Here is a 27,087-nt window from a genome sequence, read left to right on the forward strand (position 1 = left end):
GCGGGAGGACATTGTTGCTGAAGCCGAAGCTGATGTGGAGATCCGCCGTGTTTCCCGGGAACGGGAGAGACAAGAGGAGGCAAGGAGACCCCGTGAATCAGTGAGGTATGAACGGACACGGGAGGACATTGTGGCTGAAGCTGAAGCTGATGTGGAGATCCGCCGTGTTTCCCGGGAACGGGAGAGACAAGAGGAAGCCAGGAGACCCCGTGAATGCATAAGGAACGAACGTTTAAGGGAGGACATTGTAGCTGAAGCTGAAGCTGATGTGGAGATCCGACGTTTGATCCAAGAAAGGGACAGAGAACAGGTCAGTAGACCCCGTGAAACAGGGAGGTATGTGAAGACACGGGAGGACATTGTGGTTGAAGCTGAAGCTGATGTGGAGATCCGACGTGTTTCCCGGGAAAGTGAGAGACAAGAGGAAGCCAGGAGACCCCGTGAATCAGTGAGGAGGACTGAGCGTATACTGGAGGACATTGTGGCTGAAGCTGAAGCTGATGTGCAGATCCAACGTGTGACCCAAGAAAGGGACAGAGAACAGGCCAGGAGACCCCGTGAATCCATCAGGAATGAACGGATACGGGAGGAAATTGTAGCTGAAGCTGAGGCTGATGTGGAGATCCGCCGTGTGACCCAAGAAAAGCGCAGGGAAGAGGAGGGGAGACCCAGTGAGTCAGTGAGATATGTGAAGACGCAGGAGGACATTGTAGCTGAAGCTGAAGCTGATGTAGAGATCCGCCGTGTTTCCCGGGAAAGGGAGAGACAAGAGGAGGCAAGGAGACCCCGTGAATCCATAAGGAACGAACGGACACGGGAGGACATTGTGGCTGAAGCTGAAGCTGATGTGGAGATCCGACGTGTGACCCAAGAAAGGGACAGAGAACAGACCAGGAGACCCCGTGAAACAGGGAGGTATGTGAAGACACGGGAGGACATTGTGGCTGAAGCTGAAGCTGATGTGGAGATCCGCCGTGTTTCCCGGGAACGGGAGAGACAAGAGGAAGCCAGGAGACCCCGTGAATCAATGAGGAAGACTGAGCGTATACTGGAGGACATTGTGGCTGAAGCTGAAGCTGATGTGGAGATCCGACGTGTGACCCAAGAAAAGCGCAGGGAACAGGAGGGGAGACCCCGTGAGTCGGTGAGATACGTGAAGACACGGGAGGACATTGTAGCTGAAGCTGAAGCTGATGTGGAGATCCGCCGTGTTTCCCGGGAACGGGAGAGACAAGAGGAAGCCAGGACACCCCGTGAATCAGTGAAAAGGACAGAGCGTATACTGGAGGACATTGTGGCTGAAGCTGAAGCTGATGTGGAGATCCGACGTGTGACACAAGAAAGGGACAGAGAACAGGCCAGGAGACCCCGTGAATCCATCAGGAATGAACGGATAAGTGAGGACATTGTAGCTGAAGCTGAGGCTGATGTGGAGATCCGACGTGTGACCCAAGAAAAGCGCAGGGAACAGGAGGGGAGACCCCGTGAGTCGGTGAGATACGTGAAGACGCGGGAGGACATTGTAGCTGAAGCTGAAGCTGATGTGGAGATCCGCCGTGTTTCCCGGGAACGGGAGAGACAAGAGGAGGCAAGGAGACCCCGTGAATCAGTGAGGTACGAACGGACACGGGAGGACATTGTGGCTGAAGCTGAAGCTGATGTGGAGATCCGACGTGTGACCCAAGAAAGGGACAGAGAACAGGCCAGGAGACCCCGTGAAACAGGGAGGTATGTGAAGACACGTGAGGACATTGTGGCTGAAGCTGAAGCTGATGTGGAGATCCGCCGTGTTTCCCGGGAAAGTGAGAGACAAGAGGAAGCCAGGAGACCCCGTGAATCAGTGAGGAGGACTGAGCGTATACTGGAGGACATTGTGGCTGAAGCTGAAGCTGATGTGGAGATCCGACGTGTGACACAAGAAAGGGACAGAGAACAGGCCAGGAGACCCCGTGAATCCATCAGGAATGAACGGATAAGTGAGGACATTGTAGCTGAAGCTGAGGCTGATGTGGAGATCCGACGTGTGACCCAAGAAAAGCGCAGGGAACAGGAGGGGAGACCCCGTGAGTCGGTGAGATACGTGAAGACGCGGGAGGACATTGTAGCTGAAGCTGAAGCTGATGTGGAGATCCAACGTGTTTCCCGGGAACGGGAGAGACAAGAGGAGGCAAGGAGACCCCGTGAATCAGTGAGGTACGAACGGACACGGGAGGACATTGTGGCTGAAGCTGAAGCAGATGTGGAGATCCGACGTGTGACCCAAGAAAGGGACAGAGAACAGGCCAGGAGACCCCGTGAAACAGGGAGGTATGTGAAGACACGGGAGGACATTGTGGCTGAAGCTGAAGCTGATGTGGAGATCCGACGTGTTTCCCGGGAACGGGAGAGACAAGAGGAAGCCAGGAGACCCCGTGAATCAGTGAGGAGGACTGAGCGTATACTGGAGGACATTGTGGCTGAAGCTGAAGCTGATGTGGAGATCCGACGTGTGACCCAAGAAAAGCGCAGGGAAGAGGAGGGGAGACCCCGTGAGTCGGTGAGATACGTGAAGACACGGGAGGATATTGTAGCTGAAGCTGAAGCTGATGTGGAGATCCGCCGTGTTTCCCAGGAACGGGAGAGACAAGAGGAAGCCAGGAGACCCCGTGAAACAGTGAGGTACCAACGAACACGGGACGACATTGTAGCTGAAGCTGAAGCTGATGTGGAGATCCGACGTGTGACCCAAGAAAGGGATAGAGAACAGGCCAGCAGACCCCGTGAATCAGTGAGGTACGAACGGACACGTGAGGACATTGTGGCTGAAGCTGAAGCTGATGTGGAGATCCGACGTGTTTCCCGGGAACGGGAGAGACAAGAAGAAGCAAGGAGACCCCGTGAATTAATAAGGAACAAACTGACACGGGAGGACATTGTAGCTGAAGCTGAAGCTGATGTAGAGATCCGCCGTGTTTCCCGGGAACGGGAGAGACAAGAGGAGGCAAGGAGACCCCGTGAATCAGTGAGGTATGAACGGACACGGGAGGACATTGTGGCTGAAGCTGAAGCTGATGTGGAGATCCGCCGTGTGACCCAAGAAAAGCGCAGGGAACAGGAGGGGAGACCCCGTGAGTCGGTGAGATACGTGAAGACGCGGGAGGACATTGTGGCTGAAGCTGAAGCTGATGTGGAGATCCGCCGTGTTTCCCGGGAACGCAAGAGAGAAGACCAAGCCAGGAGACTCCGTGAAACAGTGATGTCTGAGCGAACACGGGAGGACATTGTGGCTGAAGCTGAAGCTGATGTGGAGATCTGCCGTGTGACCCGGAAAAGGGACAGAGAGGAGGAGGCCAGGAGACCACAAGAATCAGCCAGGTTCCAGAGGATACAAGAGGACATTGTAGCTGAAGCTGAAGCTGATGTAGAAATCCTCCACGTTTCCAGAGAACGGTTGCATGAACAAAAGGACAGGAGACCACGTAAATTGGTGACGAATGCAAGGACTCAAGAGGGAACTGTGGCTGCAGCTGAAGCGGGGATCTGCCATGGAGAGGCAGAGCAAAGAGATCGCCTCTATAATCTTGAGGAACCTGTGGAGGAGAGGAGGACTGTAGAGGCACAAGTGAGGGAAGAGGCCATTGTAAAGGAAAGGAGACTTGATCGTCAGCAGGACCTGGATGTAGAGCAAAATAGGTTCCCAGCACACGATGATCAGGGAAGAAGGCAGGACAGAAGCCTCTACCAAACTGTGGACATTGATAGCAGAGACCTCGTCCCCCGTGGAGAAGTGCCATCTGTCAGTGATGTGAGGGTCCGCTATATTCCCTCTGACCCTGATGTACGCCCAGAGGTACAGACTGTCCCTGAGCCCTGTGAGCCTCAGACCATTGCATATTTGATCCATGTTATCCAGAATCAGAATGATCCCGAAGCTACCACTTATGAGATCATCCGTCAGCAGTCCGATGACTCAGAGCAGCCTGTCTATGTAAGGAAATGCTATGTTTCACCACAGCCAACAGCTGGGCCGTGCAAAGACAGTAGTGTCCTGGAGCCTGAACCACAGCATCTGCCATCTTCCAGTTCCCAGGAAAATGCAAGGGAGCTCAAGGAGCCTAGGAAAGGTGAGACTCGGGAAAGGTCTGCAATAGCAGTAAAGGAGAGGACTCAGCAGGCTTCTGCCCCTGAGCTGGAAGGCTTGAAGGGTGACACCAGCCAGTCCAAGCCCAGGGAAGACAGGAGGGACCACCAAAGTCCCCGGCTCCATGATGTGGAAGAGAAGAATCATCAGCCAGAGGGTGATGGACCAAAAGCCACTGGAGAGGAAGTCTCACAGGAAGATGATTCCCAAGGAAACAAAAACAGGGAGGCCAAGAGCCAACCACCTCCATCCCGGAATCCAGAGCTGCAGGAAGCTCAGAAGCAGGGCCAGCGAGCTGCAGAAGAGCCACGTCACCAAAAGGACGATGCTGGCTGCCGCCACGAGGATGCAGAGCTCCCCTCACCAGAGAGGAGACGCCAGACACGAGAAGAGGAAAACAGCAAAAGGAGCTCCCAGCAAGAAGTTACCACTCATGCTCAATGTGAGGAGGAACACAGTCCCAAGGCCCCACAAGAACCAAGCCGTCCTACGAGGGATGAAGTCAAGGCACCCTGAGGGGTCATCCCCTCTGTAGCACCCACGGGGCTCTTCTGAGCATCTTCTGCCCTACACTTAGGATGTGACCACATGGTGACATAGAAGTGCTCGACACAAAGGGGTGCTCTGCAAGGTGGTGAGAGGCTTTAGGGATTCCCATCCTGACAAACCCTCAGCAACACAGACAGGTAGAGAGCTATGCCAGGATCAGAAGCTCCTGCCTGCCCTCTTTATGTCTATGCCCCCCACCCCCCACCCCCCATTGCAGTATTTAGTTAGTTTCCTGCTCTAATTGGATTCCTTGGGTCTTAGTCTTTTGCGTTCCTGTCGTCTCTTCTGCCCTGTGACATGACAGCTCTGCAGTTCAGTGCTCTGTCTCCCTCGCCCCGTGGCTGGCTCTGCTGCTTACTGTGCACTGCACAGACAAAAAAATCCCATTCACTTGATTGTACTCCTGGAGCCTGAAATTCCTCAAGGCTGGGAAGACACCTCTGCAGGCTTGAAGTTTTTGGTCACACCTTTCTGCTCTCTCAGCAGCTGAGCAGAATCCCAGTCCCAGCATCACGGAGGCTTTGAAGTGGCAAAGTTCTGCGTGGATACCACAGGGAAATGGTGGTGGAGGGTGCATTGGGGTTTCTTCTTCACACTGATGTATTGCATGAAAAATCATAATAAATAGCTGATGACTGCACTGCCTGCTGCTGTCTTCATCTGTAACTTCTACAAGGGCTCAGTCTGGTGGGAGGGTGTCTCAGTTCAGATCTTTCCTTGTTTCAGGCACTGAATCCAGACAGGAGCTGCTAAAATAGCACTAAATCCTCCTACTTTGCTTTTGGTGGGTCCTACTCACGTGGTTTGATCTGAGATACACACCAGGTCACGCAGCCAGGAGCTCTCTCACCAGACCCTGCCCCATCCAGCTGCATTGCTCTGCTCCCCACCACCCTCCTTTGCACACGACTGCTGTGTGACCCAGTGACAAACACACAGCAGCACAGATGGGCTGTCTGCACACACTGCCAACACCTCCATAGCAAACACAGCAGCAGCAGAAACCTCCAATGACCCCGTATTACAGACAGCACTGGGCCAGGCACAGCCCTGCTGGGATTTCCTCTCGCAAAGGTGGGAAACAGCACTCGGCCACTGGCTCAGTTTTCATTTCCATGTTCAGGACACAGAGGGAAGTGCAAAGCACAGGGGGAAGTGCGAAGCCTGCAGAGCAATAGCCTTCCTGTTCAGGTCTGTTCTGTTTGCAGTGAAGCTGTTTCCAATTTAGAAGAGGTTGGAGTTCGGGGAAAAGAAAAAGCAACTTCTTTTTTAATTATTAGTTCCAACATGAGGGGCAGTAAATGAGGGAAATCAGGTGGGGGAAGGGCCCTTCCCCACCCATTTCCTGCCTGCTCTGAATTTTCCCCTGCTCTGAATCACAGTTTCCATGAGGAATGCCTGAGCAGGCGTGGGTGCACCCAACATGCCCGAGCAGCTCCCGGTGTTCCCCCTGTGCCCATCCGACCCCACAGTCCCATCTTAGCTCTAAAGCAGCCCCTTACACCCTAGAGAGGAGCACATAACACAGGCAGAGTATTTTGCGCAGTGAGAAAAGGCAGGGAGATGGGGCAAGCTGCCTTCAGGGAAGCCCAAAGCGAAAGCAAACCCTAAAGATGATCAGCTCACATCAGCAAGGAGCAGTGGGGCAGCACTGGGAGCTCAGTCCTAAACTTGGGGAAGAAAAGAGATATAGAGGTGTAATAAGAGGCATAAGAAAGAAAAAGAAGAAAGAAAAGAAAAAGAGAAAGAGAGAAAAAAATGGAGAAAACAAAATGGAAGCATGATAACAGCAAAAACTACAACGCGGAAGGGAAGGGAGGGGCCCGGGCCGACGTGGGGACCGCAGGCACGTCCCGATCCGCCGTTACAGCCGGCGATTGCCCAACGTGGCCCCGGGGGGGGCTGAACCAGGGCCGGGCGCAGCTGGGCGAGGCTCACACCGCCCTCAACTGCTGCACAACGCTGAGCACCGCACCGCGAACACCGCACCGAGCCCCCGACCCCAGCCATGGTGAGTGAGCGCAAGGCGGGGGGGGAAGAAGCAGAAGCGAATTGGGATGAGTGGCGGCACTGCGAAAAGTGCCAAAAGCTGAGTTGAGGAGCTCAGGGAGGAGCCTGGGCACGGGGAGGGGTGCAGAGGATCCCTGGGGTTGCAGCAAGCTTTCTCTTTGCTTCATCTGCTCTCTCGGGCGCTGTGCTGGGGGGCTGCAGTGCTGATCCAAGGTGGGGGATACAAAGAAACCGAGAGCAGAGGCAGAGGATGGAGGAAGCTCCGTGGCGCAGGTCCATCAAATAGGGGTGGCAGTGCAGGATGTGGCAGCGAGGCCGGAGGAGGCTGAGGTTGGAGAGGGAAGTGCAGATTCCACCCAGCCCTGCCCGCAGGATTGGAGCCACAGGATGGGGGAAGAGCCTCACATCCCCCTTCTGCCCATTGCTTTGTGCCTTAACCTCATCCTGCTGGAGCAGCCCAGCTCCCCAAGTTCTGGCTGCAGGTGGGTGCCAACCCCATCGCATTTTTCACCAGTGACTCAGAGTTTCTGCTCTGACCAGACAGCGCAAAGGGAAGGGGGGATGGGGAGAAGGCAAAGACAGACATGCAGGCTCAGCCAAGTAGTACTGGAGAGCACAGAGGAAGGCAGCAAGACTTCAGGAAGAGGCAGCTGCCCTCACCCCTATGTCAACCGATGGTTCCCCAGGGAAGTTTCCATGGTGCCAGAGTTCCTAGGAGCCGCTGCAGCCCTAGAGCGGCCACCACTCCCTCCAATGCACCACTCCCATCCCTTCTCACCACAGGGCTGTGCTAAGCAAGAAAGAAATGAATACCAAAGAAAAATGCAGCTGGACAGGTTGGGCACAGAAAAACAATAGATGGCAGGTGGCCCTGAGCCTTCTTCTAGGAACCACAACCCTTCTGCAAAGGCAGAGCAACCTGCAAGCATACTCTGAACCCTTTTTCTGCTTCACAGTCCAAGGTTTCCCCTACTGAGACTGAGCGCTGCATAGAGTCACTGCTGGCTGTCTTCCAGCGGTATGCAGGGCGTGAAGGAGACAACCTCAAGCTCTCCAAGAAGGAATTCCTGGCTTTCATGAACACCGAGCTGGCTTCCTTCACAAAGGTGAGTGAAAGCCAGGCCAGGAGGCTCCCAGGGCAGTGAAAAACCTGTGTCTGTGCCACAGAGTGGAGGGGAAGGCCCTGACTTCCACAAGCAGAGCACAAGCTGACCAGCACTGCCCCAAATTGATGCTGCTCCTTCTGTCAAACACAGCAGTTGTGGGTCCATACCTGGAGGTGCCTTTCTCTCCAGGCAGACATTGATCCCTTCCTTTGGTCTCTTGCAGAATCAGAAGGACCCTGCTGTTGTGGACAGGATGATGAAGAGGCTTGATATGAACAGTGATGGGCAACTGGACTTCCAGGAGTTCCTGAATCTCATAGGAGGCATTGCAGTGGCCTGCCACGATGCGCTGCTCGTTCAGCCTCCTCGCCCCTAGTCCCAACAGCCTCATCTCACCCCCACTGTGAACATTCCTCAACCAAGACCCTTGTAAATGTGGAACAAAGGCCACAACATCCCCACTCCTTGTTTTTATGAATAAAAGTTGAAAATCCTATCCTAAAGCCTTACTTTATTTCAGAGAGAATACCAAGCAACTAGCCCAACCCCAGAGGGAGCAAGAGCTCTAGGCTGTCTCTGCTGATGCAAGAACACGTGTTCTCACTCATCTCTGCTCCAAAGTGTAATCTGCCCAACAAGGATGATCCTCCAGTCTGCTGCCTACCACAAGGAAAGGCACAGCAACACCAACTGGTACAACTGCATGAGGTAATGAGCATGAAAATAGATGGAGCACAGGCAGTAGCAGTTGCACACTAAGAATGAGTAGAAGCAACTCCTGCCAGCATGATTATTTCAGTACTGTATTTTCTATTGTTTGGAAATAGAGAAAATTGTTACCGAGCAGCCTAACAACACAAAGGGGTGGGATGGGTGACATGGAAAGAGGAAGTATAATATAGTATCTTAAGAGCTAAGCTACAGAACAGGAAGATCAAGACAGTCAATTTACTTTATTCATGTTAGAGGCAGATTATGCAGAGAAATGCTGCTAGGACAACAAAACAAAGTCAACACAAGCACTTGGGTGCTGAGCTGCTCTCCAGTTACTTCTGAGAGTGCTGTGCTGGCCCCAGTTCCAGACAGTGCCACACTCCTATGAGAGTCAGGCTCAGCTGCTTCTGCCATCCATGTGCTCCAGGATCTTTAATGAGCCCAACGCTAAAGAGTGAGAGAGGCAAGCAGTGCCTCTTGAGCAGTTCCTATTGAGTACACTATAACATATGCAGGTCTCAGCAAGAGCCACATTATACCCTCTGAGAAAGATGTGACTGGAAGCAACGGTACACAAACACAACATCAGCTGGATCTGAAAGGGGATTCCAAGTTATTACTACTTAGAAGCAGCAGAGAGCCTCACTACAGCATTCTTGGGTGGGGAAGAGCAGTTAAGACACAGCACAGCTACGGTGAAGGGACACGACTAGAAGCTGGAATGGTGGGAGGTGAAAGTTTCCACAACATGCTGTGAAACAGGGCCATCTCCCTCTGAGCTCACACCTCCCAGGGACTGGCACACACCTCAGCGGAACTGGAGGGGGCTGATCCGCAGCCCAATGACATCTTTGCCGATCTCTGTCACCTGAGGAATGAAAGGGTGATGATTAATGCTTAAAAGTAACAGAATAGCCCAACCCCACAGCAGCATTGAGAGCCTGGATGGTTCTCATAATGAATTCTGCTGATCCCTGCTGTGTCAGGCCCCGACGACAGCATCTAAACTACATTGTATTTCGTAATTCCCAAACTGCTCCACCTCCAATGTCAAGTCCTCTGCCCTCCAACATAATCCAAAACCCAAATCAGGACTAGAGGGAGCAAGGGGAAAGCTACTGGAGAGGAATTCTCAAGGAAAACATAGAGTAGGTAGGAGTGAGTGGCAACAGAAACTCCCTTACTGTTGTGACACGGCAGATCTGCCCCTGAAACTCAGGGCAGTAGCAAGCTCCACTAAGTGGACACTTCTCCACAGGCTTGCCACGATAGATGGGTCGGTAAGAGGCAGCACAGATGTCAAAGGGGTTGTGCATGTCATAGTTGAGCTGGTAGGTGTCGGTGGGATTCTTCTCACATGCTGACAAGATCTTGCGGGTCTGCAGAAAAGCAAGCATATCAATAAGAGGGGCAACTAGAAAGCAAACCAAATAGAATCTGCCACAAGAAATATTTCAGGCTGTGCACCATGGACATACCTGCTGGGCCACCTCAGGCTTTGGACCCAGCTCCAGCAGCCGACGAGCAAAAGTAGCAGCTGTCTTGAAGTTTTTGAGTTTGAAGAAGAGGTTGAGAGCAGTGCGCAGCACCAAGATCATGTGGACAGGCTGCAGGTTGGAGTGGGTGAAATAGGCAGCCATCTGCATCAGGGAGAAGGAGGAAAAGCAAGGATTCAATCACTACCAACCCTATAAGTAATTGGATGCCCTGAAAATGATTCAGGAAACGCACCAACCTCCCCCAGTTCATCACTGCCATCTGTTTTAAAAGGCAAGAAATGGCCAAACACAGGATTCTCCTCATGCCTTTTTTATTTTTTAAACCTAAAGGCTACTTCTGACACCCAATGAGGAAATTCTATTCCTGTACCTCACAGATTCGCTTCTGGTGCTCCAAGGTCTCCTTGGGCAGCTTCTTCCGCTCGATCTCCATTGAGAGCCCTACGATATACTCCCGACAAATGGCTATCAGCTGCTGGGCCTTTGAGAAAAGGAGACAATCAGGCATTTGACTTCCAACCATATGGCCACACTGACAGCAGTCAGAAGAGCTGCCCCCCACCTCAGCAATCTCTTGCTTATTGTCCACCACCAGCAAGGGCACGCTCAGCAAGATGGAGCGGAACTTCTCCACAGCCTCCTCAAACTTGCCAGCTGTTGTGAGCTGGTAACACAGCTGTAAGCGTTGAATCAGGTCATTGAGCTTCAGCCCAACAGCTGGGAGGGCATTCTTCAAGCCAGCTTCTTTCCTGGAGGCACCATAAAAGGGATGGGGTACAAACAGGAGTAACATAAAGGCCAGCAAGTACACACCAGCATTACACGGCTACAACTTAGCAGCACTGTGGCCTAGAGCTGTGCTGTTTATCTTGGCCATTAGCACAGCATAAACAACGCCTGTGCTTCCCACTGTTGTCACCCTCAACACCAACCTCTCTGCATTAACACAGGCTGGAGAAATCTGACTTATTTTTCCTACAGCAGCTTCCTGCCATCACAATAAAAAGACACATCTGTGTTTATTTACATGTTCTACCTCTGACAAAACTAGCCTGAAGGTTGGGACATCTAACAGAGGGTTAATTCAGGCTACAACTGGTGAAGACTCACAGATATATAGCAACAGGAAAAGAGCACAGGAGAGGAGCTAACCCAATTGCTTACCAGTTACGATGTGGGTAGCCATACATGGTAGGGAGACATGGCAGAGCTTGGTAGGTTGTACGACCACGGGCATAGGTCTGCAGGAACAGCTGCTTGTAGGGTCCAAAGTTTGTTACTCCCACCTGGTCATGGAGGAGCTGAAAGGGATACACCGATGTACTAAGTTGTCCAGAACCATAAGAAAGCTGCACAGACATCACTCTGGCTCACAGATCCTCTTAATTTACATCCAGAGAAAGAAACATGCAGAATGATTCACAGAACAAAGCTTCAGACCGCATCAGAGACAAAAACAGAAGAGGACAAGGGCACTTTTCTTCCAACCCCCCCCCCCCCCCAAAACTCCAGGTGTAACTTACTCTCATTGCTGTCTCAAAGGAACCTGCCAGAATGTGGTCAACAGGAAGCTGTGAATTGTTACACCACACCTGCAAGAACAGAAGGGAAATCATACAAGAGGAATTGTGCATATGCACACACTCATCACCCTTAATTCCCTTCACACGCTCCTGTGCTGTGCACACATAAGTGTTAGGAATGACTAAATCTGGGAGAAAAAATGAAGCAGCATTTAGGTAGAAAGTTTCTGAGAAATCACAGACTTGTGATGTTACCTGTGCTGGGCTGGTGCCCTTGGTGGGTGGCACAAAGAAGCCATCTTCTGCTCCTCCTGCTGGACCAGCAGGAACATCCTGGGGGAACAACACAGAGTAGAGATTAGTTCCCAGCACCCAGATGAAATCAGAAGCGGCCTCAGCTGTAGTGACCAAGCTCCTGATGAATCCCAGATCAGTATTCACCTGCCCCATCCAAGCCCAAGCTGCCACTGCTTCCCAATTCACTACAACTGGGCTATATGAGAAGCCTCCCAAAAGCATCAATGACTCAAAACTCTCCCTACCAGTTCAGGAGGAAGATCCAAGTCTTCTTCAACTTCCCATCCACCTCCTTCTTCCTGTCCTTTACCCAGACCTTCCTCTCCAAAGCCTTCTCCAGCATCCACAAAGCCATCTGCACAGAGAGGGGAGGAACACAGTTAGAGCTCTTACTCAGACCCATGCTTTTCACTTCTAAGAAGTGTTCACTCACCTTCATCGAGCTGTAACTCTGCATCTTCTCCCCAGCCTTCAGTACCAACGTTGTCAATATCTATGTCAGCAGCCAAGGCACCCCCTTTGCCTAAAAGAAGGATAGGGTCATTTGTTTACTCATCTCTGAGCGAGCCAGGAATTAAGAAAATAATTGCCAAAGCACATCTTATGTTAAAAAGACAAAGATTTTTTAGATTTGCCAAGGGCAATGTAAATACTGACTGTGCATTCCAAAAATCTATAGATTTGTTACCTGTAGTAATAACAAATCTGTGGCTTAAGAGCAACACCTCAGGGGACATAGAAACAAACATTATCTGCTCTGCATATTTTAACTTAATACAGCCTTCCAAGTACAATGAAATACCTTTGCTAGCAATTGTTCCTTCAAAGAACCCCTTGGAGACAGTCAGCAATGGCCAGTTAGTATCCAGAGGCATGACAGGAGCAGGAGGCTGTAGTAGTTTTGCATTGGGATCAATGTCTGGAATCTGGAATGGAAGAGAAAGACACGTAAGGGAAGTCTCCATCTTTGACCCACCCACCACCAAGCAGCACAATTTCAAGTCTGTGAGAAGTGGTGATTGGAAAGAAGATGGTACCCCCCCCACTCCCAGGAAAGGAACTGCCAAACTGGTCAAATTAACATCCAATCCCATTGTCAATCATCCCAAACTCCAGTGTCATTGTTATGAAGCATTAATCAAGTTGCTAACCGTTTCCTTTTCAGGATCAAACGTTTCCTTCAGGTTTTCAGCTTCCTCATCCAGACCATGAGTTGCAGCTGTGAGATAGGCCAGGGACTCTGAAATTAGATGTAACTAACATGAATGCACGCCCTTTGTTGTCTGGAGAAGAAAAGCCTTTCACATCAGCTTTCTATCCACCTAGTTCCATTTCTCATCTCTCTCCCAAAATTAGTGGTCATTCCAAAAAGACTCTCCAGCTCCACCCTAAGCCAGAGAGAAACACATTAATCTGCTATTACTTACTTTGTCCACAGTTCTTCAGAATCCTCACTCTCTCTGCCACATCTCCTAGATACAAGGCATTCTGGTAGTGGCCACTCATATCTTTACGGATCTCAGCTAAACCAAAGCAAAAAGAGTCAGTCAAGATAACTGCTCTTCTTGGCCTTCTCTGAGCTGCTGCAGTTTCTCTAGGAATGATGCTCAGCTCCTCATCTCATTCACTTTTGCACTCACCAATCTTCATCATCTTCCGAAGCTTCTCCAGGTTGCCAGTAATAAGATAGAGGAAGGAGAGCCTATCAAAGTTCTTGGTGCGCTGGTAGCACATCTCCACAATCTGGTGATTTCCCTGCAGTAGTGCCACTTCTCCCAGTTTCTCCCAGCAATTCTTGTCATCCAGAGCCTTGGCTGCTTCCAGAGCAATCTAACAAGAGAACTGATGTGGTTACAACAACAAATCTGAAGGAAATGTTTAACACACAAGACTTGAGCTCAATTCTCTGCCCCCCGCAAAAACCACTGCAGTTCTCTGCAGGCAATACCCATGATGTTAAGAACAAGGTTACAAGTTTCTCTGAACTAAATCATACCCCAGCAGAAGGCCTGCACCTTAGCAGGGCTGCTATTGTTCCCCCTCCAGGAAGCAATGACCCAATGACACATCCTTCTCACAACACTGCCCACCATCTCACCTCAATGTTGCCACATTCCAGTGCCAGACTGAAACGGGTTTTCTCATCCTTGACAAAGTGCAGGGCCACCTCAGGATAACCCTTTTTCTGCAGGTAGGCAATGATGGACTGACCCACAAGCTTAGCATTCCTCACCATGTGCAACACCTGCAAAGAAAACACCCAGGCAGTCATGCTGACAACACCACTTGCAAGGCACGTTCCTTAACCCTCAGGCCACAGTCAAGGAACACTGTAGAGTTTCTCATGCCTCCTCACCTCATCATACTTTCTGTTGATCAATGCCAGCTTGAATTTGAACTCTGTGGGATCAATGGTGAGGACCCTGGGGCGACATTCTCTGTCCAGGCAGTACACATTGTTCCCCTTCACACGAGTAACATAGATAGGCAGGTCCAGGGTGCGGATGATGCCATGGTCCCTATGCCAACACAGTACACGTGTGACAAACACACCAACACATCTGTATGGCCACATCTCCCACCTCAAAGGAAGCTCACTACGTTATTATTTTAGCCTGTATTATAAAAGCAAGCGCCAGTCAGACAAACAGTGCAGCCACTCAATCCAGCAATAAAACCCTAGTGCACAAGGTAAGCAACCAAACAGAAACCAAACGTTTAGCCCTGTCTTAGGGTACATCCACACTGTACTAAAAGCACAATTACAGCAGCACCAGCTTTTGTGTCTGCCAAGAAAAAAAATCACCACGGTGCAAGGTCAATCATTTCAAGGACTTGGTGTGTGACCCCCAGACCCACCCTGTGGTGACAGCGTATTTGATGTGGTTGCTGGTGGTATAGATGAAAACACCACTTTCATCCCAGGCACCGCTCTTAACACGGATGTTTTCATGGATGTTGCACAGTGATTCCAGCTTTCTGTTGCAGATCATGATGGCTGGTGACAAGAAAAGAAACAAAAAGAGGTACAGTTGGCTCTATCAAGTATCTGCTTCTGACTTACAGCTTCTCTCCTCCACAGCCTCAGAAATACTGACTGTAATCACAATCAGATATTAAGGAGATGATGGTAATCACTATGAAATCACCACTTGCCCTTGTTTTGTGAAAGAGAGACTAGCTGAATACCCTGAGGAACAAAGGAAAACCTGTGTCCTGTAAGATTTTGCTAAAGACAAAGTGAAAGGGAATTTCACTTTGTGAATCTGTCTCCAGCTGTACCATCACTGCTAACCAGAGCTCTGAGCAGTTACTGGAGCAGATCATGCTCCAACTAAGGAAGGAACAAGCATGCCCTAGTACCCAGGTGAAACACTGCAGCCCTGCCTGCTTACCATGCTTAGCCAGCAGAGCTACGTGGGACATGTCAGCTGACCAGATGACATATTTCACCTTAGAGATCTTCACTGAGGCCAGAGTCCTGGAAAAGAGACAGCACTGACATTAAAGAGTTAAAACAATATTCCTGGTCTGTTTCTTTGTGGCTAGCAACACATAGCCAGCACAAGCCTGCTATCATGTTGCAATTTTAAGAGCATTTTGAAGGGATACAAAACCTAAGGGACAAGGCATTGGGCAAGCTTAGCTTGATTGAGTCTGGATTTTTGATTTCTTTGCACTTTTACAGCACCCCATTCTACAGTCACAGAATTTACCAGGGTATGGCACGCATCTCCCTGTGATCAATGGCATAATGCCTGCAGCATAAATTACACCTTGGCTATGTTTGCACTCTGCTCTTCCTAACAGTTGTTAGCCGTGGTTTGGATCAGACTGATGCAGCCTGCAGCTGATGCTGAATTCTGGAGTGCATTAATAGCTATTACTCGTCCCCAGAGGGCTCACGCCAACAGGATTACAATATTAAAACTTCTCCCAGCAGACTGGATCTTACCGCTTCTGCTGCACGTCAAAGAGGGTGATGGAGTCTGCATCTCTCAGTAACAGGTTCCCTGTGCCAGCATAGAAAATCTCATCACAGTTCGGCACCTGAACCTTCTTTGTGATCTCATTCTTCAAGTTTTTGATGAGGATCTGCCATGCGATGAGAGAAAAACGTAACAACACCCAGCAGCAGTTAGGAGGATTCAGTGAAGAAATTTAGGATTATTTTAGTCCAAAATTTTAGCTCAGCATCAAGATGCAAAACAAATCATGTGGCCTTCCACAAGATTTTCCATGACTGTTCTTTTCTTTCCCCCTTCTTTCTCTTGTTGCACTTCACATAAGAGAACAAAGACTGGTATAAAGAAACCTAAGCTGCTTTTTCACCATTGTATTACTTCCATGCTATGAAAGCAACCAGAGTTGTTTCACAGTCCTGCTCTGGTCAGCTGTCATATGTGAACCAGCTGCTGTAACAGGCTTCCAGCAACAAAGCCAACATTTGCCATAAGAAGTTAAATAATATTTCAACTCGCTACATTTTCACCGCATTATATTTCTCCATCTCTACCTGCAGCCCAGCCTCTGCTGAGAGCTCTTTGCCAATCCACTCGGATCTCTAATAATTCTGTTAACCCAGACTCCTCCCATAACCATTTGTGTATTTCCAGATGACAATACTCCCCCCTTGAAAAGATGACCCTATTAAGCCTGTCCCCTTACCGAATGCATGCGATCCAGGACTGCAAAGCGGTTACGAGCTACCCACACAGCTGTTAGCCCCGAGGAGCGCTTCCCTTCAGGGGCTGGGGAGAGAAAGACACAGGCAGTGAATAAAAACCTCTGGCAGGCTCTTATGGCAACACATTAGTCAGTCTTGTTTGATCCCATCTTGGCTGTTGGAGCCGCTTCCTGCTAATTCATGTTTAACCTGAGGCTATTCGCGAGACTCATTTCCTCCCCCGATGTCCTTTCAGATCACAGCGTGGCCAGCGCCAGCCCCTCTCTGCAGCCAAGGCACAAGACAAGTGGCAGGCTGTGCAGCCAATGCCACTGCTTGGCGCTGGAGCAACCATCCTGGGCGACAGCACCGTCTGTCAAGCTAACGAGCAAAGCCTCACCAGCCAAACCATGCAAGCAGCGAGGGTCCCGGCTTCAACGTACAACACCCCCCTCCTCTCTATTTCTACACCCCCCCCCCCCCCCCCGCAAACTGACATAACGAGCTGGAGGAGAAAGGCTGCACTCTCCCCAGCACGCAGCTGTTCTCTCAGTTTTAAAATGCTAATATAAACAGAGCGCTCCGCATGTCAGGGGTGCATAAAGAACCATGCTGCAGGATGTTTGGGGTGTGGAGAAGGCTGTTGGAAGAGGGGGTAGGGAACAGAGAGGGAGGAGAGAGCTGATGCTGTTCTGGTAAAAATCAGTATCTCATTAAGAGAGATACTTCCTCCTTAAGAGGAATAAAGCTTAAGGATGTGTTAAATGCCTACATCCAAGACAAGAGAGATGATTGGAAGCTTGCAAACATAGCAGTTTGTTATGAAAAATATTTATCAATCAGTAGAATTACATGCTGCTCCTGAAGATGCCTTAAAAATGTACTTGGTTTTCTTGAGGCCTAGACACTACTTCATCTGGAAGAAACCCTTTCCTCCTTAAAATGAAGGCAAGCTGGGTGCCCCCAGACAAGCAAGTTCTGACCAACTCAGTCAAAATAAACATTTGAAATACACTCAGTAACATTTAATCTATATAAACTTACTTAAAATCTCCCTTTCCTTTATTCCCCAAATATACCTGCTTCTGTATTCAGCAAAGAAATCTTCCCTTCCTCCATAGAAATCAGAATATCTGCAAACAAGGGAGCTGAATTCCAGTCTCACTCATTCATCACTCCCACTCATTTCAAGATCCTTACTGCCAGGACAGAGGCAAGAGGAACCAGCTGGAGTTTCAGATCCCAAATGGAATTCGTAGTTAGGAGAAATTTTTTTCTTCTCCTAAATCATGTTTTGACTTGTAAATTGCACAAAACTGATGTGAAATTTGCTGAGAGAAAGAATGAACACTGGCATCCTGGCACTGTCACTTTTACAGCCACTTTTCAGAGCGTAAAACCTCTTCAAACAAAATATATCTGGTTACAACCCATCTATGCTGACAAGCCAGGAATGCTGCCTGCTGAGTCAAAAGGGAGAATGGAAAGTTCCTAATAACAAAATTATAAAATATATATTTGTGGCAGTAAAAGTTTGGGATGAGCATGAATTTTTCAAGTCAGTGTAGTGTGATATAGTAAGCAGGAAGCCTGCCAAATGATGTGTGCTGCAGGGACACTGGGAAACATGGAGAAAGAATCTAATGAGAGGCTGACAGAAACGAGACTTCTCTTTTTACTTATAGCACAGTTGGAGAGGAAAGGGAACAGCTACTCAGCAACACACTCTGATGTGAAGACATGCTTACCATCTGGATTCTGGGAGTCTGCATCCTTGGGAATGGTGTATAGGTCATAAGTGCTATTCTCCAAGTTGCTTGCTCTCTGCAAAAAAAGAGGGGAAGAAAATATTCTGAGGTAGGATTTCACAGAACTGCCATTCACAGCCTTGTGAAAAGTTCTTCAGCACACTATGAAGCCAAACTTGACTTACTGTGCAGAGAAGGACAGCATTCTCAGCTGGGTTGTATGACATGTTGAACACAGGGAACTTGGAACCACTGCAGAGAAGAAACAAACTGAAGTTACAGTGAGCTACTATTACTTCTAAAACAGTTGTCTTTAATAAACACTTTTTTGGTACTTGGTTTATTTAAGAAATCAAAACAACTGTTTTGATTTCCTGAACCACCTGGAAAACACTTCCTGGAAAAGCAGAATATCAGCATTTTGCACGAGCTGACATTTCAATCTGAACTACTGGAAACACAAAACCAGCAACCAAAAGAGCTTTTATCTACCCACAACACTGATCTAAAAAACACTTCTGCAGGCTTTGTAAGTTCCTCTGACAGAGCTGGCTGAACCAAAGTCATATGAATAACATGGTACAAAACAACCCATCTGTAAGAGGAACTACCAAGGGGTTCAGGATACTGATGAAAGCTCTTTAAACTCTGAGCACACATCTCTTACCTGCGCAGCTGCATGACAGCAACATCTTTTGAGCTGTTAAAGTCAAGCTGGCGGAGGAATCGGTCCTTCACATAATACAGCATATTCCCATGCACTGCATAAGCAGGACGCTCACGCTCCAGTTTAAACACAATCATGCCACCATCATGGCCTGGGAAAAGGCACACAAGAGGTCAAATGTGAATTAAATCCTTTGGGTTCTCCTACTGCTGAGAAAACCCAGCCCTTCAAACAAAGAAAGAGCCAACAAGGATACCACTTTCCTCCCCTCATTGTTCCCATCCATTTAGGTTTCCTCAGACCTGACATCCTTCTAGAAACGTTTTCCCTTGCTGTCACGCATCTCTCTAAGTGTGATTAGCCCAGCATAGCTCCCCTTGGATTTGTCCCAGCCCTCAGCCTCAGATCATTCACTAGTTAAGTTCCTCTAGCATTAAACAGCAGCTGAAACAATGAGACTGCATTCCACACGATGCTTTCAGATGTTATGTGAATTTAAATAAGGCTGTTTTCACTCCAGGACATTTAATAGACACATCTGCAAGTCAGCACGTTCTACAGAGCGTGCTAAGGAAAAGTAAATCCTTGATTCACAGAGTTCCTATAAGGAAGACACTTCCAAGCATCCTGCCAGACACCCGAGTTTGGTTTTTCTTCGTTGCTTTTATTTTCTTTACCTGCAGCAAAGAGGTTGAGATTGGGATGAGCAGCCAATACCCAAAAGCGATCGTGATCACGGCGGAAGGTCTGGACACCCGTGCTAAACGTGCAAGAAAAGGAACAAAGAACATAGGATTTCAGCATAAGCACTAGTTCCCAAAAAAATAAACATCTGAGCTTCATATCATCCCTAACACTCAGAACTGGGAGTCCACAGAGTTCAAAATATTGTATTCACAGCCTTTTTGTCAAAGAATATATTCCCATTTAAAAATATTTACAGCAGCAATATCAGTGGACAGGTCAGCATTCTTCCACTTGATTTTAAATTAAAAGCTATGCTCATAACATGCATCTCAAAAGGGACAGAACATGAAAAACATTTCTCTCTCACAAGTTACCAAACACTAGAATAGATGAACTACCAGACTTCAGTTTCTGTAAGAACTGCAGGCCTCTCATACAGGTAAAATCCTCCCTATTACAGATGAATCTGACACACACTGACCGTTTTGACATATCCCACACACGGATGCTTTTGTCCTCTGAATTGCTGAGGATCAGCTCCTGCCGAGGGTGAAAGACAGCACAGGAGACATTGTTGTAATGCCCCCGGCAAGTGTCAACCTCCCAGGCCTTCGATTCTAAGCAGAAGTTAAAAAAAAAGAAAAGAAAAGGAGAAAAACAACACTTAAACACATCAGATAGCAGATGTACAGCAAGCATGTTAATGAAGTTGGCTGTATCTGCTAATTACTAGATCATTCTCTGCAATTTACGTTTGTGATCTTTAACTGCTAGCAAAAGCACATTCATTGGTAGTGGAGGGCTTCTGATTGTGGAATCATTTCCCTTTCTATACCAGGGTACAGCTTCAAAACAAAAACAACCTTCAGAGTGGATTTTTTCTGTTCCTACAGGCTCAGCAGTGCATGCAAATCAAAAGATGCTAGAAGTGTTTACTAAGAAACTGAACCCTCTTCAGACTGCAAAAGTCAAGCTGCTTGGGATTATTTACCACTGCATCATAAAGATGTGCTTCCAAAGCATAATTTCCTTTCAGGTTCAGCCTACAGATGTTCAAACAAATGTCAGTTCTTATCACCCTTATCCCTAAGGGTTCCCTTAGGGAAAATCCACTCACCATTCATCCTCCAGATCTTCACTTGTCGATCATCAGCTCCTGACACAATCAGTGGCATTGTGGGATGGAAGGCAGCCCAGTTCACTCCACGATCATGGCCCTAAAAAAGAGAACCAGAAAATTCACTTGAAGCAGTTTTGTGACTGAAGAGCAAAGGAAAGACAAGACTGCAGCCAGGCTTGCCAAGACACAGCTCTCACTCTTTGTGTGTCATGCTGCTCACACTGAGTGCTTACATAGGCTTTGCCCACAGTGATAAGCTCTGCAGATACCATTCTTCATCAGTAGAGCAAAGCTGCAGGGCAGCACTACTTCCTAGCTTTAAACAAGCCATTGTTGTCTCTACCATAATCTCCTCTGCTGTTTCCAGCAACACAAGGCAGTAATTTCTGCTATTTCATGGAGCTTTTAGCCATACAGAGACAACAGCACTAGTTTGGTTACAGTGCAAACACCTCCAGACTTCAGTATTTTTAAATTCTTAAAGTACAAAATTCCACAGAGCCAAATTCAGTGGTTTAAGCCTTTCTTCTTCTCTTAGAGGATGAGTCACATCATGGATTTCATTGTACAGCTTTGAAAAGACTGCACAGCACACATGCACTGTACCTCAAGAACGTGCTTCACAACTGCATCTGTTGTCCCAAACAAATCCACCCCAGTTATTCCTCTGACATCTGACTCCACAGCTCCAGGGGACAGGTTCTTCTTTCTTAAGCCTTGTAGAACAAGCAGGAAAGAGAAGCAGGGGTAGAAGAAGCAAAAATTATATCAGAGACAAGATTTCTAATGTTGCAACAAGTCGAGGGCTCCCCTTTGCCCTTCAGATACATTCAGGTGCAAAGAGAGACCTTCAAAGAGGGTGAGAAATATCCAGAACACTCTCCTACTCCCCCCAAAAGCATAAGCTCAGATGAGGCATGATAAAAATGAAGTCTGCAATGCAGCACAGCACATATTGCCTCAGCTCACCAGGGCAGACTGAAGCATCTCAAAGGATTCCAACTCCTCTTCCTCTCACTCCTTCACTAACCTGTGCTTGCAGCTTTCAGAAGACTTTCATCCATGCCCCATGGATGACCTCATGATAATGATAATGCACTTGGACAGCCTGCCTGGACACCAGATATTTTTCAGGAGCTAAAGCTATAGGAAAGCCTTCTCCTAGTTCTGGAAAACACTAAATTTTCCAAGTTAAAAAAGACCTACATCAAGCAATCCTTCCTTAAACCCCATGGAATACAGCAGGGAAAGTAAGAATTGAAAACAGCCTCTGAACTGACAGTACAAGGGAAAAGACTGCACATAACACACAAACAAAACCTCAAAATAAGCTTTTAAATATAAAAGTACTTGGCAATTTTGCCATCTGCAATTCTGATTCCTATACTCCTCTTGGATCAGCAGCTCAAAAGCTCAGAATCTTCTGCAATGTTAGCCTGATGAAGTCACCAAGTAAAGCAGTGTCTCACAGCAAAGCACAAATGCTCAGCACAGTGGGTGAGGAGCACACACAGGTGATCCAAACAACAATATGAGCTTGAACAGCCAAGTGGAAGCTTCTATAAAGCCAACACAAACTGCTCCAGAAAGGAGCAGTAAAACATACACAGTTTGGGGAAGGCAAGTGAAGAAATGCAGGACTTTCACAAGAGAAAATACTTGAGCCTTTCACAAGCCAGTGAAACGGGACTGGAACATGAGTGGAAAATTTCTGGTGTGACTGCACAAATCTAAGGAAAGGGAGGACACTCACAGAACACTGCAGCCTCCTGTGTTGCTCTGAGGATGGAGCAGGGACAGAGAGGGGACTTGCAGCAGAAAGGCAGATCTCATGCATTCTGAAGACAGCTGTTCAGAAAAACAGCTCAAGGGGAAACAGCTGAACACGCACACAAGCACTCAGAAGAACAGTTATTAAAGTCACTAGAGAAAAGGGGCAACATACTGAGAATCAGAAGTCAGGAGTTAAGTGAGAATAAAAAAAGAGAACAGCAAGACATCAGAACATTCCTGTGATTCATTTTCTGGAACACACGACGTGTTAGAAAACTCTGACCCAAAGATGGTCCTTAGAAAGATTCTTATGCTCTGTTCTCTTCCTCACAATTCAGACCTCATACTTAAAGGTCAGAAACCTACTAAGATGGGAACTAAAGATGGCTGTTGGCTGCTGACTCTTTCATTGTTGGGGCATTCTGGCCACTGCTGCATTCAGTGGAATTTTCCTGCCAAGCAACAGGCTTCAGTATTTGCCAACCAAGATGATGGTTAAACAGGAATTGGTGCACGGTGTTGCAGCACACACAGAAACACTCTGATGAGGATAAGACCACTAACAACCTCCTTGCTGGTTAATACTTAAAAAGAGACAGAAAAACAGAAGGTTATCTTGTAGTTTTTGTTGGTTAGTATCAGCCACAAAAGCAAGAACTTCATTCCACTGCATTGGTGAATAATACAACACAAATATTCATGCATTTTTATATATCAAAAAGCTTATTCTTGCTGCATTCACGCAGTCTCTCTCAGGAGATAAACAGGAAATAGACTTCAACCTCCAGCATATTTGTTTTACACTGAAGATCCTTTATCAGCAGGGTTCAAACCAAGGAGCACTAAATCCACTGATAAGCAGCAGCATTCTGAAGTGGAGTTCTTTACGACTAGGATTTTACCCATTAAAAATAACAATCAGAAATAACCATTTCCACTGGAATGCTACAGAACAGAACCTGCAAAGGAGAAGTCATTCTGGAGAAAGAGAAACTTTTTTTGAGGGAAAAAGCAAGTTGGATTTTTAATCTGCTTCTCATCTATCCACATTTTTCCCCCTCCCCCCCCCCCCCCCCATACACACACTAATATTCTTGCAGTGTTGTGTCTGACTGGAGCAACAGCTGAGTCAATAATTCAGCCTGTCTCTAAAACCTCTCATCATATATCAGCTGAGGGGGGAAAAAAAAAAAGGCTCTGTACCATCTCCAAACCAATTTGGCAGCTGGAACTCTACTGAGAGAGTGTGTGGGAGAATGCAGCAACAAAGCTTACTAGCAGGGTAGCTGTTAAATTCTCCATGCTGGCAGCACAGAGAGGGTGACAGGTTTTAAATAACCAGGATATCCTGTCCCCAGTCCCTACTGTTGACACAGCTGGCCATGTCTGAGTGTGTACTACAAATACTGCAGCATGCCCAACCAAAACTGCAATGGCGAGAGCGGCAGGTTAGATTAAGGCCCACAGTCTGTCCCTAGAACAATTTCCACTGGCACACCACCAATACTGTCCCTGCCTGCCTTCCACCAGTTCTATTTCCACCCAGTATTTTCTGTACATCTGGCTTTTCACCCACGGATCGTATTTTTAAGTGAGATCTTGTGGTCCAGGTACAACCTAAAGAACAGCTAGGATTATCAGCAAAGTACTCTGGAGTTTTGACTTATGACTCCTTCTCTGACCTCCAAGCAATGCTTCACTTTATAGAAGAGAAGCAAACTGGATGCTGAAGATACAGCTTCCTGTCACCACCCACAACAAGGCTACCAAAAAAGCCTTGGTTCATTGTGCAGCAGAGAGGATTTTTGTCTTCATCTCACTATAAATGACTTACTGCTGCCTCCAAGACTTCTTCAAAGGGTTAGAGGCAACCCAGAACTTTCTAAAATCTCTCCTACAAACCTGGAACATGGAAGTTAATCAGCTGATAACATTACCTCCATGCTGATACCAATATTTGTTACCTATGTTGGCTGTAAAGTCAGATCCTTAGTTTTCTGGTTGTACAAAGCTACAGCTAGCCTCACCTACCATTGCAAAAGCCTTAGCTCCATCAACAAGCTGGACTAGATGAGCCCCCAACAGTTACTTTGAGTCAACATCTGCTCTGCTCAAGAAGAAACAGAATTCTGGCAGGTTCTTGGCAACATGAGGCAAAATACTCCCAGGTAGGCCAATAGTCATATACAGAAAAAGAGGAGAACTCATCTAACAGGTGAAGGAGCTCTCTGGTCATATAACTGTCCTCCTCAGGAGCAGCCTAGGTCCAAGAGATGCTCTCCCTTCAGTAGCAGGCCCTTATGGGCCCATGGTGCCTCCACCCCTTCTGGTCAGATGCACATAATTTGCACTCCCTGGGCTAATCAAATCCCATTACCAGGTGCTCAATCACCAGTTCAAGCCCTGACCTTACAGTTCCCCTACAGCAACCTAGAACTTCACCGAAATTGATGGAAACAAATCCCCATCAATACTCTGTAATTTTCTGCCTGAGGCTCTTTCAGCCAACTCTTTCTGCTCTCAGATCTGAATCTGCCTTGTCTGGCTTTCAGCAATTGCAGTTCTGAAGTGGGCTTTGCCACAGGACACCCTTTGGACTTGGGCAGCTCACCAGAAATATCCCACACGCGTACGGTCTGATCCAAGCTGGCTGACACTACCAGGTCCTCAGAGGGGTGAAACTGGGCACACATCACATAGTGGTTGTGTCCTGTCAGCACACTACAAAAAAAAGGACAGAAAATACCATATAAACATAAGATATCAACATGCATTTTAATTACTACCAACAACAACAAGCTAGATTTTAAAAGGGACAATGAAAAATATGACTGGTAACAAAACCTGGAACAAAAATGCCATTCTTCAAGAACAACTGACAGAGCATTCGTAACTGATCTGCCCTTGATGTCAGTTCTATTCCTTTAACTGCACACAGTTTGAAACATCAGTAACTCTTTCTGCTTGAAAACAAATTAAAATTGCTCGCCCCCAAACTCCACAGTTACTTTTTAAAGCCTCTATGGATTTTACCAGACACAAGTTCTGGACTGCCAGTTCCAAACCCGAATGGTCTGATCATCGGAAGCACTCAAGATCCACGGATATTCCTAAAAAGTCAAAATATTTCACATGTGACATAAATGCACATCCCATACAATCCCTCACCACAGAATATTTTTCAATTGCCACCAAAAATTTACCCTTTTTTTTTGTGTTGTTTTACTTAGGATCTAGGGGAAAGAGTTTATGCCTCTTACAACTCTAGAGAACGCCACCATATCTGCACACTCATACCATTAGCTCCAGCACAACTTCAATATTCCCATCTGGGGCATCAAAAGACAAATTCCCTTCCGTGAAGGAAGGCCACAAACTGGGGTATGGACTTCAGAACTAAAGCTGCTTACGTGATGGAAGAAGGTGGTGCGGATGTAGTCCAAATGCCCAAGCAGAGTGAAAAGACAGCGGCGCAGTTTGTAGTTCCAGACCTGTGCAACACAAAAGCAGAACAATCAGGCTATATCTGTGACCTACTAGAATTTCTTTTTTTTATTTCTTTTTTGTACTTCCTCATAATAGGCTGAAATTTTGGTATTCTAATTTACCTACAAGCAACCTTCTTCCATCTTAAAACATTTATAACGCAAGTCTCAAAGAGACTTCAATTTGCTGTGATTAGCACTAATCCTTCTGAAACAGAGGGAGCATAACTCCACAGCAATTCCCTCCCTTGGGCGGTGTTCTTTGAAATAAGAATTGCTAAAGCAGTAAAACATTACCTTTATTTTATAGTCATCACCTCCAGAAACAAACAGAGGCTGCTGCTTGTGGAAATCAATACCTCGAACAGGTCCTACAAAAAGGAATAGCAGATTGAATAGGGCAAACGACAGCTGGAGCAGACCCTCATATCACTCAAAGCATGCAATTCACACTCTTCATTACTTCTTTTGATAAAAAAATTCGAAGCAACAAAAACCCACACTGAAATCTGACATCCCGCTCTTAAACCCATTCACTTCTACAGGCACAACTATAGAAACACACTGCAAAGCCCTGACTTTTTGCTTACGCATTGACAAGTTTGCTTTTATACTAGAAACAAAACGGCAGCCTCACTTCACACACACGAAAGAAGCATTCAGAGACCAGCAAAGAGGCTGCAATGAAATGCAAGGTTTGTCACACAGCTCCTCAGGTCTGAGGGCCAGGCCCGGGCCCACCCTACGGGTCACTGCAGCTCCCCCATCCCTCCCTACCACTGACCATCGTGCTCGTCGAACTTGTCGATAAGGGTGCACATGCGATAGTCCCACAGCTGGATGACGCCATTATGTAGGCTGGTGAGGATCCAAGGCCTCTTGGGGTGGAAGCTGAGCCCTACGAGATACAAACAGAGATGACACACAAACAGAGATGACAGAGAAACTCTATCAGACCTCCCCACACCGCACAGCCCTACGGCTACCTTTCACCCGAGCCGATTTGGTCTCGAATTTAGTCAACATCACAGCTGCACCCCCAGCCGCCGCCTCCCCGACCCTCCACGTCGGCGCCCCGGAAGTACCCTCTCCCAACTTCCACTTCCGGCCATCGAGCGGCGGT

General features: G+C 47.8%; 2 protein-coding genes across 2 annotated transcripts; one reads left to right on the forward strand and one right to left on the reverse strand.

Moving 5' to 3' along the window:
• Positions 1-6,505: 6,505 nt before the first annotated feature.
• Positions 6,506-8,281, forward strand: S100A11 (S100 calcium binding protein A11). Its single transcript, XM_048929085.1, has 3 exons — positions 6,506-6,680; positions 7,636-7,785; positions 8,009-8,281. Exons 1-3 carry the CDS (start codon positions 6,678-6,680, stop codon positions 8,159-8,161), a joined length of 306 nt encoding a protein of 101 aa, XP_048785042.1. The 5' UTR covers positions 6,506-6,677; the 3' UTR covers positions 8,162-8,281.
• A 293-nt stretch (positions 8,282-8,574) lies between these two features.
• Positions 8,575-27,083, reverse strand: COPA (COPI coat complex subunit alpha). The gene is made up of 33 exons (XM_048929083.1): positions 26,951-27,083; positions 26,749-26,862; positions 26,262-26,335; positions 25,890-25,970; positions 25,513-25,589; positions 25,091-25,200; positions 21,313-21,422; positions 20,704-20,803; positions 20,068-20,203; positions 19,577-19,659; positions 18,900-19,050; positions 18,418-18,484; positions 18,233-18,308; positions 16,487-16,569; positions 15,774-15,913; positions 15,214-15,299; positions 14,678-14,816; positions 14,175-14,337; positions 13,917-14,063; positions 13,459-13,648; positions 13,246-13,341; positions 12,970-13,058; positions 12,621-12,744; positions 12,252-12,341; positions 12,064-12,173; positions 11,777-11,854; positions 11,522-11,590; positions 11,163-11,299; positions 10,561-10,747; positions 10,369-10,479; positions 9,978-10,139; positions 9,684-9,878; positions 8,575-9,367 (listed from the first exon to the last, which is right to left on the reverse strand). The coding sequence occupies exons 1-33, from the start codon at positions 26,988-26,990 to the stop codon at positions 9,308-9,310; spliced, it is 3,675 nt and encodes a 1,224-aa protein (XP_048785040.1). The 5' UTR covers positions 26,991-27,083; the 3' UTR covers positions 8,575-9,307.
• Positions 27,084-27,087: the final 4 nt, after the last annotated feature.

Source organism: Lagopus muta, chromosome 29 (assembly GCF_023343835.1).
Source record: "Lagopus muta isolate bLagMut1 chromosome 29, bLagMut1 primary, whole genome shotgun sequence".
Lineage (NCBI taxonomy): Eukaryota > Metazoa > Chordata > Aves > Galliformes > Phasianidae > Lagopus > Lagopus muta.

What these genes read in the sequence shown, in the direction of transcription:
- S100A11 (XM_048929085.1), top strand. An exon ending in AGCTGGCTTCCTTCACAAAG is followed by an intron (nt 7,786 to 8,008) that starts GTGAGTGAAAGC and finishes GGTCTCTTGCAG; the next exon opens with AATCAGAAGGACCCTGCTGT.
- COPA (XM_048929083.1), bottom strand. Translation starts at nt 26,990, where the DNA reads ATGTTGACTAAATTCGAGACCAAATCGGCTCGGGTGAAAG. An exon ending in AAATACGCTGTCACCACAGG is followed by an intron (nt 14,338 to 14,677) that starts GTGGGTCTGGGG and finishes GTGTTGGCATAG; the next exon opens with GGACCATGGCATCATCCGCA. An exon ending in TCTGAAGAACTGTGGACAAA is followed by an intron (nt 13,059 to 13,245) that starts GTAAGTAATAGC and finishes ATCTAATTTCAG; the next exon opens with AGTCCCTGGCCTATCTCACA.